The 12,876-nt window shown below is 44.5% G+C and overlaps 1 protein-coding gene across 2 annotated transcripts in view; it reads right to left on the reverse strand.

Annotated features, from left to right (window-relative positions):
* FYTTD1 (forty-two-three domain containing 1) overlaps nt 1–12,876 on the reverse strand; it is a 47,945-nt gene that overhangs the window by 26,379 nt on the left and 8,690 nt on the right. The window contains exons 1-2 of one of the 2 annotated variants that reach the window (XM_010381218.2): nt 8,368–8,692; nt 1,352–1,483 (exon numbers count right to left, since the gene is read on the reverse strand). In XM_010381218.2, coding sequence (XP_010379520.1) covers nt 1,352–1,483; nt 8,368–8,470 — 235 coding nt within the window. In that variant the 5' untranslated portion in view covers nt 8,471–8,692. Of the gene's footprint in view, nt 1–1,351; nt 1,484–8,367; nt 8,693–12,876 lie in introns of those variants that run through there. The other variant, XM_030936674.1, reaches the window with a different exon arrangement.

Here is a 12,876-nt window from a genome sequence, read left to right on the forward strand (position 1 = left end):
ATTTCTGGGATTACAGGTATGAACCACTGTGCTAGGCTTCAGTTATACATATTTTGAGGATACAATGGGATATTAGCTGTAAACACAGAATTATGTTCAACCTACTGGAGATTATTTTTATGTTTTGCAACATATAGAATAAAAATCAATTTGGAAGTTAGTTTGTCAAACAAAGTTTTACATATCTGAAAAAGGTTTAGTTCTTTTATTTGAACAAAGATTTATTCTAAAATTCTGATATTGCTGATAAAGAAGTTAACAAGCCATATATATTAGTATTCAATTACGGCCTACAATAGAGATGATTATAAATAATATAAATACAAAAATGGTTATATATATAATGGTAATATATAATGGTTATAAATAACATAAATATAAATAAATAAGCTTCCAGATTGTCAAAAACAACTAAATATATAGAGTTCCACATTAGATCTAAAGCATTAAGATTCAACAAATCCTAAAGTTCTTGGATGATAAGATAAGGAGTCTGAAGGTCATTTTCTACGCAGAATGTAATAGTAGTCTCCACATAATTAAAGAGTTCTCATATACAAAAGAGAATTTGCTTTCTATAACTTTACTAAAGTGCCAGGCATGCTTTAATTCAAATTAAGAGGCCAAGCACAGTGGCTCATGCTTGTGAGGCAGTATGCTCCTTCGCTGAATCTATTTAAGCTGCAGTTAGTCATCCATTAGGCAGACTAGTAAAGGAACATCTCACTTGGATGGAGATAGGAGCTCATGATTTATGAGATCCTTTGCAATTCTAAACTCTGAATATAATTTAGACTATGTATAAACTGAAGTTACTTTTAAATGACTTAAAATGTTTAAGAAACAGTGTTATGCCTATGGAAGGCTACTGAAATTTTTACCAGGTTTTAGATCTAAACAAAAACCTAGGCATAGAGGAAACACAAAACACAAAGAGTACTGATGCATTTCCTCCACATTAAGCATACGCTAAAGACAGTACACTATGAACACACAAATAACAGCTTTTCATTAAAGCTTCCTTTTCTTTTTTTTTTTTTTGAGACAGAGTCTCGCTCTATCGCCGGGGCTGGAGTGCAGTGGCCGGATCTCAGCTCACTGCAAGCTCCACCTCCCGGGTTCCCGCCATTCTCCTGCCTCAGCCTCCCGAGTAGCTGGGACTACAGGCGCCGCCACCACGTCCGGCTAGTTTTTTGTATTTTTTTTTTTTAGTAGAGATGGGGTTTCACCGTGTTAGCCAGGATGGTCTCGATCTCCTGACCTCGTGATCCGCCCGTCTCGGCCTCCCAAAGTGCTGGGATTACAGGCTTGAGCCACCGCGCCCAGCCTAAAGCTTCCTTTCAAAACTTACCAGAATTCTGTTGGATTCCCCATCGTACTCTCATCCTGAATTGCCGGGCACCACTTTGCTGGAGGAGTCTTCTATTTAGTCTTGGAAAATTCTGCTTCTTCCCTTCCTTTCGATTCAACTTGATGATATCATCTAGGATAGAGCAAATGCCAATTATTTTCATTTTAACTTAACTCAATTACTCAGTTTCATTTTCCAGCTGATAGATTTCCTACGTTCCTAACTTCTGTTCTACTTTGAAAGCACTTCCATAAGAGAATAACAAGAATCAGCCATTTTTCAATAGCCCAAAGCAGATATACCAATTAGTGAAGAGTGCTATTAGCCATAGCATTTCTTCACCTGATGAATCTAAGCAGAAGCCAGTTTACAAAAGTTATTCCTATTTACTTTCCATAATGACAGAAGCCTCCATTTTTTAAAGATGACCCCCTTCTGGCCGGGCACAGTGGCTCACGCCTATAATCCCAGCACTTTGGGAGGCTGAGGTGGGAGGATCATCTGAGGTCAGGAGTTCGGGACTGGCCTGACCAACATGGTGAAACCCTGTCTCTACTTAAAAACACACACACACACACACACACACACACACACACACAAACAGCCAGGTATGGTGGCGGGCGCCTATAATCCCAGCTACTCGGGAGGCTGAGGCAGGAGAATTGGTTGAACTCGGGAGGTGGAGGTTGCAGTGAGCCAAGATCGCACTACTGCACTCTAGCCTGGGTGACGGAGGGAGACTCCATCAAAAAAAAAAAAAAAAAAAAAAAAGGAAAAAAAGATGACCACCTTCCAATATGTAGATAATCAAAAATTAAACCATTCAACTAAAATACTAAATGCTGAAATTCAGCCAATATTTATTGAGCATATACCACATGCAGTGAATATATGTGTCAGGTTGTGCTGTAACTGAAACAAAAGTAAAATACAGTCCCTTTTCTAAGTAAGTTTAAAAGTACTGATGGAAACAGACATGCAAATAGCAAATACAAAATTAAACAAGTGCCATAATAAAGGTATAGTACAAAAAAATACTAATGGCTCACCTCTAGCAAAGTACTTCGAGGTTACCTTACTTTTCTTTCTACACGGATCTGAGCCTCATTGCTTCCAAACATACTACCAAACTGCCCCAAGGTAATTCACAAACAAAAATACCACAACAGAACAAGCCGAAGACCAGAAAATGAAATGTACTCCAGATTCCCATTTATATCTGTTAAAAGAGGTTACTAGAAGCCAAACATACTCCTTTAAGAAATATCCAGCTGGGCACAGTGGCACATGCCTGCAATCCCAGCACTTTGGGAGGTGAGATGGGAAACTGCTTCAGCCCAAGAGTTCAAGACCAACCTGGGCAACACAGCACAACCTCATCTCCACAGATAATTTTCAAAAATTAGCCAGGCATGATGGTGCGTGCCCGTGGTACTCAGTACTCAGTGGCGCGTGCCCCAACTACTCGGGAGGCTGAGGCGGGAGAATTCCTTGAGCTCAAGCGCTCGAGGCTGTAGTGAGCCATGGTCATGCCACCGCACTCCAGCCTAGGCAACAGAGCAAGACTGTCGCTCAAAAAAAAAAAAAAAAAAAAAAAAATATATATATATATATATATACACACACACACACACACACATTTTCTCCACAGTCCTAATTTCAGTATTATTTGATAATTGAGAAAGCAAATAAAACAAAGAAATTGCATACAGTCAACAACTTCTTAATAAAACTCTACAAAACTAATTAAACTCAAATTTTTTTGTCACTATAATTAGTCTTTCCAGAAGTCAGAGAAGGAAATATAACTTGAAGGTCCTTTGTAATATATTACTGTTCTACCCAACCCATCTCTAATCTTTAAGACTCTTAATTACACTCAAATATTCACATAAAATATCTCAAATCTCCCCAAAGTATTTAGTTGTCTTCTTAAAATTAATGTCCAACTGCGAAAGAGTTCATAGTTCATCAAAATTAAGGGCACTCAAAAACTTTTGTAAAAAATTAAAAGGTCTCATGAAGATCAGATATATAAACACGCATCTCAACAAGCATCAAGCGAATACTTAGGAAGACACTCTTTACGAGACACTGCTTTCCTTTAACAAAGTGCTACTTACGCTTCATCAAAAGTCTAAAATCTCAAGCCTCGAGAGTAAATCAAAAAAATGAATTTGGTCTGGGGAGCATTAAAAAAAAAGAGGCAAAGTACAATGCTGACTCACAAAGTTAATCTTAAAATACAGCATATGGGCCGGGCGCGGTGGCTCACGCCTGTAATCCCAGCACTTTGGGAGGCTGTGGGCAGATCATGAGGTCAGGAGATCGAGACCATCCTGGCTAACACAGTGAAACCCCATGTCTGCTAAAAAAAAATACAAAAAATTAGCCAGGCGTGGTGGCGGGTGCTTGTAGTCCCAGCTAGTTGGGAGACTGAGGCAGGAGAATGGCGTGAACCCGGGAGGCGGAGCTTGCAGTAAGACGAGATCGTGCCACTGCACTCCAGCCTGGGCGACAGAGCAAGACTCCGTCTGAAAAAATAAGTAAATAAAATAAAATACAGCGTATAAAGTCTAAATATAACTAAAAATCAGAAGTAGCAGAGCATATTAAATACAAAATTACATTTCACATTTCAACATTTTACTACCTATATCTCCAAATAAGTCATATGAGCTACCACGGCCGAGGGACTTCTCTCAATCTAAAAAAAGAAAATGGCTTTCTCCTGCCCAATGAATAGATACCTAGGTATCAGAATTTAAAAAAAAAAAAATCCTTACAATGGGCTATTTTAAGTTTCTCCCCTAGCACTAGGGGAATATACATGGTGATAGTAATAGCAGCAACAGTAGTGGTGGTAGTAAGTACTACAGTACAGGCATTAGTAATGTTAGTACCAACAGTTCTGACATGTATTCATTTAATTCACAACAATCCTATGAAACAGTATCATCATGACACCCATTTTCAAATTAAGAAATTGAACCATGAGGGCAGCTATTGGTAAACTCGATACTCTATATGAAATTCATATACATCTGGCAAAGCCATGATTTAAAACAAAAAAATCTGGTTCTAAAACCTCTGCAAACCTGGTAAGATTAAACATTCACAAAGCATAACTGTCTAAGATAGACGATCATCTCTTCACCCCATTTCTGTAAAACTCTCACTAAAACGCAATAGAGAGATTGCTGTATGTTCCTGGGGGAAAGAAAGAGATCAAGCTGTTTCAGCTCTCCACAGCACTTCATTGCTACCTCCAAGAGAACTACCCCCCCGATTTTCTTCACTTGAACGTACTAATCATCAAACAAAACACATACAAAAAAGCAAACAGGAAACGCAGAAACTTAAGAAATCTAGGTGTAAAACAGTTTGAGGCTCTAGAACCAGACTGAAATCCTGGCACTACCACTTAACTACCTCGTATGACTTCGAGCAAGTTACTTAATTTCTCTATGCCTCAGATTTCTATAAAATGGAAAAACAACAAATAACAAAGGCATATATACATACATACACACATATATATAGTGTGTGTATAAAAATAACAAAGCCATATATAGACATACACTCATATATAGCGTGTATAAAAAAAAGCCATATACAGACATACACACATATATAGTGTAGTATAAAAATAAAGCCATATATACAGATATGCACACATATATACAGTGTAGTATAAAAACAACAAAGGCATATATACAGACATACACACATATATAAAGTGTATGTATAAAAATAACAAAGGCGGCCGGGCGCGGTGGCTCAAGCCTGTAATCCCAGCACTTTGGGAGGCCGAGGCGGGCGGATCACGAGGTCAGGAGATCGAGACCATCCTGGCTAACACGGTGAAACCCCGTCTCTACTAAAAAATACAAAAAACTAGCCGGGCGAGGTGGCGGCGCCTGTAGTCCCAGCTACTCGGGAGGCTGAGGCAGGAGAATGGCGTGAACCCGGGAGGCGGAGCTTGCAGTGAGCTGAGATCCGGCCACTCACTCCAGCCTGGGCGACAGAGCGAGACTCCGTCTCAAAAAAAATAAATAAATAAATAACAAAGGCATATATACAGACATACGCATATATATAATGTATGTATAAAAATAAAGCCATATATACAGACATACACACATATATACAGTGTATGTATAAAAATAAAGCCATATATACACACACACATATACATAGTGTATGTGGAAAAATAAAGGCCTATATAGACATATCCATATATATAGCGTATGTATAAAAATAAAGCCATACATGCAGACACACATATATAGTGTATGTAGAAAAAGGCATATAAGGCCGGGCGCGGTGGCTCAAGCCTGTAATCCCAGCACTTTGGGAGGCCGAGACGGGCGAATCACGAGGTCAGGAGATCGAGACCATCCTGGCTAACACGGTGAAACCCCGTCTCTACTAAAAATACAAAAACTAGCCGGGTGAGGTGGCGGGCGCCTGTAGTCCCAGCTACTCGGGAGGCTGAGGCAGGAGAATGTCGTGAACCCGGGAGGCGGAGCTTGCAGTGAGCTGAGATCCGGCCACTGCACTCCAGTCCGGGCGACAGAGCGAGACTCCGTCTCAAAAAAAAAAAAAAAAAAAAAAGAAAAAGGCACATATACAGACACACACACATATATAGTGTATGTAGAAAAATACAGTGCTGTATACCAGGTCCTGTTCTAAGCAGTTCACATATGCTTTCTGACTCGTTAAATGTTTTCAGCAACCCTATGTGATAAATACTAATTACTATCACCTTTCTACAGATGAGGCACTGGGAAATCATCTGCCCACGGTTACATGGCTACAAAGTGGCAGAGGCAGGACCTGAACTGAGACAATGTGGATCTGGATTCCACGCTGTCAATCACTAGGAGTACAACCCTTCCAGACTTATCATAAGGATAAACTGAGTTAATATACAAAATGCTGGCCGGGTGCGGTGGCTCACGCCTGTAGGGGAAGCCGAGGTGGGCAGATCACCTGAGGTCAGGAGTTAGAGACCAGCTTGGCCAACATGGTGAAACCCTGTCTCTACTAAAAATAGGAAAATTAGCCGGCCATCAGTGGTGGTGGGCGCCTGTAATCCCAGCTACTCAGGAAGCTGAAGCAGAAGAACCGCTGGAACCCGAGAGGCGGAGGTTGCAGTGAGCCGAGATCACATCACTGCAATCCAATCTGGGCAACAGAGCGAGACTCCGTCTCAAATAATTAATTAATTAATTTAATTTCATGCTTGGTCCAGGACCTGAACTGAGACACTGTGGTTCTGGGTTCCATGCTCTCGATCTTCTGCTAGAAGTACAATCCTCACAGAGTTATTATGAGGATAAACTGAGTTAATGCATAAAATGCTTAGTACAGGACCTGGTAGGTAGTAGGCACTCAATAAATATATAAATATTCATTATTACATTATTTCTTGGCCTTACCTCAAAAGGTTTCTCATTTTTGGGGGGGGGGGGCGGACAGGGTCTCTCTACAGCCCAGGCTAGAGCGTAGTGGCGCAATCTCGGCTCATTGCAACCTACGCCCACGGGTTCCAGCTATTCTCATGCCTTAGCTGGGATTACGGGCACGCGGCCACCACGCCCGGCTAATTTTAGTATTTTTAGTAGACACGGGATTTCACCTTGTTGCCCGGGCTGGTCTCAAACTCCTGGACTCAAGCCATCTGCCCGCCTCTGCCTTCAAAGGACTGGGATTGCAGGCTTGAGTCACCGCGCCCAGCCCCGGCTTTCTCATTTCTTTACAAGCTCACTACTAACCAGCAGCAAGGCAAGACTTGAGGCCAAACCTATTATTTCTGATCATTTGCTTAAATTCACATATTGACTGTGGCAATCCTAGAAACCAATAGTTCTCATCTCACCTGTAACCAAAAATGTTCCACCAGATAAACCACAACAAAAGACACACAAGACAAATGGGAAGAAATGACAACCGAAAGAAGGTGTCCCAGACGGTTATTACCCCAAAGACCATCCTGGGAAACGGTACGCCTCGGAATCCACTAGTCAGGTACTTTTCAAATAGCCGAAAAGCTGCCGGCCGAAGAGCTGGCAGAGCTGACTTACACCCAACGCCACCGAATCCCGACACAAATGTCCGTACTTTTAGCCCAGCTAAGCTGACCACAGCGGCTGGTGCCTGGGTAGCGTTAGGGCTGAATTTTAAAGGAATCAACAACCCCCTGCTTTTATATAATCGTCAAGAAACCACGCCAGCCCTTAGATACGCTCAAGAGCCCCACGCTTGACCTGGCTTCTCGGCGAGCCACAGCAATCTCTCCTTCAAAGATCTCTGCATTTCCCCCACGAGCTCTCTCTGAGGCCTGGAGAGGGAGACTGTGCTTTTCTAGCAGCGCTCAATACACAACAACATCCCGCAGGCGGCCGAGCGCCGCTTCCTTTCTGACACACGCTCCGGGGCCGCGGCCGGAGGTGGCCCCGAGAGTCGCGCCCGGCAGTCAGGGCCAGCGCCGGCCTGGAACGCCCGGCGACCAGGGAAAGCTCCGGAAGCCCTGGTTCAACCGATCGCAGCCCGGCCGGGCTCTCACAGGTCCTTCTTCCGAGGGCACGGTCGGTCGGACCATTCCCCTGGCTCCCCGATAACGCCCACCGCGAACGCGCTCCGGGGAAACCCGCGGACCCGTCCTCACAAAGAGCCGGCGGGCGGCGAGCCGTAGCCCCCTCGGGGGAGAAGAGACGCCCCCCGCGACCCTCCGAACCTTCGGGCCCGCCGCGCCCCGGTCCCCGCCCCCACAGCCCCTCCTCCGACCGCCGCGGCCGAGGGGACGCCCGGGTCCCTCGCGGTCCCGCCGGGCACCTGGCGTCCAGCCTGCGCTCCCAGCTCTCCTCGGGGCCTCCGCTCGGGTCCGCCCACCAGCGAGAAAACTCCGCGGCAACTGCGGCCGGCCGCCCCTGCCCCCACAAACCGCGCCGCCTGGTTCCACCCGCGCCCTCCCCCGCACTCCAACTCGGTCCAACTAGGCCCCTCACCCAAAGACATATCTATTTTGTCCAGGTTTTCATTGCTGCGGGCCTTCGGGGGCGGCGAAGAGGTCGCCGTGGCTCCCACCAGCCGGGTACCAAACCGGTTCATGGCTGGAGACGTCGCGCTGGGAGCGGGCGCCGGGAAGGCCGGAGTCGCAGGCCTGCCGCCTCCCACTCGCGCACGCAGCCCGCCGCACGGAGGGAGCGCGCACGCGCCGGCGCCGTCCTCCGCCTCCACCCGCGGCTGCGGGCGGGGCGGGGCCACCGACGCTCGCGGGCGACCAGAGCGGCCCCGCGCCGTGACTCGCTCCTAGCGGCCCTCGCAGGACCGGACGAGGCATTGCAGCCGCTGCGCTGGGCGCTCGCGAGGACCGCCGTTGTGAGCAGCTCGACTTTCCGCCCAAATTGGGGGAGCTAGACCGCGAGCGCCTCTGAATCGTGTGCCTTCAGTGATCTCATAATCCTCCGTGTCCTTCGAGTCCCTCCTGCTGCAGACAGGTCCCCTGTACTTCGGTACACGCGAGCCTTGCACGCCCACTGCAGTGCAGCCTCGGAGGCAGGACAGACCCCTGCGAGCGTAGATCGCAGCCGCATCCCAGCTCCCCTCTCCCTGGCACGCTCCTCCACCTACAGCTGCGCTGAGCTGCCGCATCTGAACGCAGAGCAAGCGCTGCAGTGACGGTTCCTGCGTCACCTTAACATCCAAAGTAAATGCTAACGTTTCCCGTATCTGTACCATCTCTCAATCGGCACTCTCAAAACATTTGGCACGGTGTTTACTACCCTAATGAGACCTCAGCTTCCCTTGGGAGGGGTAAGTACCTCTGTTGAGGCAGCTGCATTTTCCTCTAATTCATTTGCATTGGGAATGGATAGAAGGGGTTCGTTTGCTTTTTAATCATTCCTACGGGAAAACGACTTAATATTTGATGAATTCCTGCATGATAACTTTTTTCCTTATTTCTCTCCCTTCTTACCTCATTGGCCTTCCCTGAAGTAACTGCGTTTATGTGGAAGCATTTAGGTTATACCATCCTCACAACAGCTTGAAACTATCTCGGATATTTACATCTAAGGACAACACCAGATGCATTCTGTCCGCCTAGAAATCTCTGTGGCCTTTCTCCTCTCCAATTCGTAAAGTGCAAAAATTCCTTTAGCATAGAAACGAGCCATCTCGAAACCACAGTAGCCTCTGCTTAATTCAGTCATGTCACAATGTCATGTGGCTTCCAACTTCAACACCAATGACACATTTACTATTTTTTGCTTGGGGATCCCATGTTTTAAAATATTTCTGATGCATGTCACACTTAAAAATTAAAGCCAGCTATTCCAGCTCTCCTTTCCATGCCTAAATTTAAAGCAAAGCTTGGCAGCGACAATTTTGCGGTCACCTTAACAATAAAAGTAAATGAAAACGTTTCCTGTATATGTAGCATGGATTAAAACCAGGAGTCTTCACACAGATTATGTTTCCAGCTGAAATCAAAGCACCATGACTTTTTTGTAAGCCTAGTAGTCTTATCTTGGGGAAATGTATGATTTTTACTAGGCTTTTGGGAATATTCTAAATAACATCTTATTCTCAAAGGTCAAGTTGTCTCTTTTATTCTCATGACAAAGACTTAACAATATAGGAAGAGTGAACCACACACCTACCTATCAAGGAGCACAAGAAACTTCAATGGTGGAGGAAAGTTTGGACTCAGAAACTCAAGAACAATATTTGGCATGTCAAGGAGAATATCATGTATGTTCTTAGCATTATGTGCTTGATTTTACTACTTTCTCACCCTGAAGCCACCTCACCTGTCTGGACTGCTAAAATCTAGAGAAACTGGCTCATGCCTGTCATCCCAGCACGTTAGGAGGCCAAGGTGGGTGGATCATGAGGTCAGGAGATGGAAGCCAGCCTGACCAACATGGTGAAACCCCGTCTACTAAAAAATACAAAAATAAGCCAGGCGTGGTGGTGGGCACCTGTAATCCTAGCTACTTGGGAAGCTGAGGCAGGAGAATCGCTTGAACCTGGGAGGCGGAGGTTGCAGTGAGCCGAGATCGTGCCATTGCACTCCAGCCTGGGTGACAGAGTGAGACTCCATCTCAAAAAAAAAAAAAAAACACTAGAGAAAGTGGGTTGTGGGCCCAGACCTGAGTTTCATTGAGTGATACTTTTTCACTTACTTGAGTCATTCCCTGTATGATTTTGGGAGTCTCTGGACCTCACACACATCTTCAAAACCAGAAAAAAGAATAATAGTATGAAAAGTATACTAAGTTATTCAATTCCTTCCAGTTTCAAAATCCTCTAAGCACAAGTCATTTTTCTCCACATTCGCCTTCTCTCACTAGAAATAACTTCTACAATCTTTACTCATTTGTGGGAGTAAACTACAGAGACGATCCTTAGGTTAAGTTCTTAATTTTATGGAAGAAAATTAATGCAGTTAAGAGTTTAGAGGCATTTTGTACTTCAGGTATTTATAGGACAGATAAAAATCCCAAATGTATAAAATCCTCCCTACCACTAATATAATAAAGATTCTCAGCCGAGTGCGGTGGCTCACGCTTGTAATCCCAACACTTTGGGAGGCTGAGGTAGGTGGATCACTTGAGCCCAGGGGTACGAGACCAGCCTGGGCGATATAGTGAGACCCCGTCTTAAAAAAAAAAAGATTGTCTTTTCTCCTGATCTTCTCCCCCACACCAAAGCCTTATCCTCAGTCTCTATAGTGCAACAGGCCATGCTGCAGTATTTCATTAAACAGTCCTAGCTGCTGTGCTTCAGACTTTCAGGTTTCCCCAAGGGCTGAGAGTCTTGGGGCCTAGGAGCAATCCCCAGATTCCAGAGGGAAAGGCAAGAAAGCAAGAGTGAAGCATTGTGGGTAATGGTAGGTCTTTTTATACACAAAACAGAACAAAATAGCAACCGAGACACACACAGTGAAAACAAAGAGGAAGACAAGCCAAGAAATCAGAACTGGGTCCTGTCCAAGAAGTCTATCAGCCAACCACAAGGGCTAGGGCTAAAAGGTCAACCCTGCAATTTTCTGGGGCAGGAGAGGTAGCTATTCATTTAATCATATATTTATTGAGCGTCAGGCATCGTAATAGGACCTGGGGATTAAAAAAAAAAAAAAAGTGGTGAGCAAGACGGATGCACACCCTATCTTCACACAGCTTGAGGAGCAAAGAATATCCAGCACCTACTGCGAATAAGGCCCTGTGCTGGACAGGGCGTTCAGCCTTTGTCTGTGTGCAGCAGTTCTGCAGCTTCACCTAAGTCAAAACAAACATGGAATCCAAGAAGCTGCCCTTTTAAAAGACTTCGTTTCACACAATGTAGGTAAAACAATATCCAGGATTGCCAGATAAAATGCAGGGCCAGCTAAATTTGAATTTCAGATACACAACGGACAATTGTTTAGTACAAATATGTCCCAGGTTTCAGATAAACAGTGATTATTTTTTTTTTTTTTTTACTACAGTAAGTTTCATGTAATATTTAGGATATATTTACAACAGAGAATCATTTCATTGTGTGAAATAAAATAATTCAAACTTAAGGCTGTTGAAACTTGAAATTATTCTGAGCCTTGAGAGGGATGTGGCTACGTGGCATGCATCCAGCAGCATGCAGTTGTAACTTCTGCTTTTTCCTGGAAGTGATCTGGAATGATTGAGGAGTGCCAGAGATAAGACCCCTCAGAACATTATACCCCCTCACAGAATATTAAAGGAATCTTTCTTGGAACGTAGCAAGTTACACTAATCAAATCGTTATAACTGTTTCTGCCTATATAAGTGAAATCTTAGCCTCCTCACTCTGGAGCACTGACCCCATTCCTTTGGAATCGTGTTTCTGGATGGCTGTCCTCAAGGTTTGTGCTGCAGTAAACTCTATACTTAGTCATATTTTCTGAATCTCATTATTGAAGGTTGACATTTGTTTAACTGAAATTCAGGTTCAACTAGGAGTCTTATATTTTATTTTATTTGCTAAATCTGGCAACCTTCTCAACCTCATACTTTTCTTTCTTTCTTTCATGTTTTGAGACAATCTCACTCTGTTGCCCAGGCTGGAGTACAGTGGCACGATCTCACTGCAACCACCGCCTCCTGGGTTTAAGCAATTCTTTTCCTCAACCTCCCCTGTAGCTGGGATTACAGGTACACAGCACCACACCCAGCTAATTTTTGTATTTTTAGTAGAGAGAGCATTTCACTATGTTGGTCAGGCTGGTCTCGAACTCCTGACCTCAAGTGATCCACCCACCTCGGCCTCCCACAGTGCTGGCATTACAGGCGTGAGCCACCGCGACCAGCTCAACCTCATCGTTTTCTGTTAACACTTTCTGGCTCCTTTTTCATAATGTGCACAGAAATCTACAGTTCTTCAAAGGTAGTAAGCACAACTCTTAGACACTTCACCCCTTAACTTTTTATTGGTTTGATTTGCCTTTTTTTTTTTTTTTTTTTTTTTGAGACGGAGTCTCGCTCTGTCACCCAGAC

Source organism: Rhinopithecus roxellana, chromosome 1, assembly GCF_007565055.1.
Source record: "Rhinopithecus roxellana isolate Shanxi Qingling chromosome 1, ASM756505v1, whole genome shotgun sequence".
Classification (NCBI taxonomy): domain Eukaryota; kingdom Metazoa; phylum Chordata; class Mammalia; order Primates; family Cercopithecidae; genus Rhinopithecus; species Rhinopithecus roxellana.